Below are 519 nucleotides of genomic sequence, written 5' to 3' on the forward strand. Positions count from 1 at the left end.
ATGATGCAGGAGCTGGAGAAGTGCGAGGCCAACCACTACATCATCCTGTTCCGTGACGCCGGCTGCCAGTTCCGGGCGCTGTACTGCTACTACCCCGACTCAGAGGAGATCTGCAAGCTCACAGGCACCGGGCCCAGGAGCATCTCCAAGAAGATGATCGACAAGCTGTACAAGTACAGCTCAGACCGCAAGCAGTTCAACCTGATCCCGGCCAAGACCATGTCGGTCAGCGTGGATGCGCTCACCATCCACAACCACCTGTGGCAGCCCAAGCGGTCGGCCGCGCCCAAGAAGACCCAGGCGCGCAAGTGAGGCCGACAGGCCGAGCGGTGCCCACACCATCCTCATCTCGTCCGTCGGGTACGGAGGGCAGAGCCCCAGACCTTGAAGAGACTGGACGGGGCAGGGTCCCTTCCCGCCCAGGAGCCAGAGGAGCGGAGGGTGCACGCGGGGTCCGGGCCAGGCTGCTGCCGTCGCACTGTCCCCAGGGCTGTCGGTGGCTGTGCGCTCGGCAGGTTC

At 64.7% G+C, this 519-nt stretch overlaps 1 protein-coding gene across 1 annotated transcript in view; it reads left to right on the forward strand.

Annotated features, from left to right (window-relative positions):
• CAMSAP1 (calmodulin regulated spectrin associated protein 1) overlaps window positions 1–513 on the forward strand; it is a 21,584-nt gene extending 21,071 nt beyond the window's left edge. Inside the window, exon 18 of the mRNA XM_015572323.1 lies at window positions 10–513. Coding sequence (XP_015427809.1) covers window positions 10–312 — 303 coding nt within the window. The 3' untranslated portion in view covers window positions 313–513. The remainder of the gene's footprint in view (window positions 1–9) is intronic.
• Window positions 514–519: the final 6 nt, after the last annotated feature.

The sequence above is a fragment of the Myotis davidii genome, unplaced genomic scaffold (genome assembly GCF_000327345.1).
Source record: "Myotis davidii unplaced genomic scaffold, ASM32734v1 scaffold609, whole genome shotgun sequence".
Taxonomy (NCBI): Eukaryota; Metazoa; Chordata; class Mammalia; order Chiroptera; family Vespertilionidae; genus Myotis; species Myotis davidii.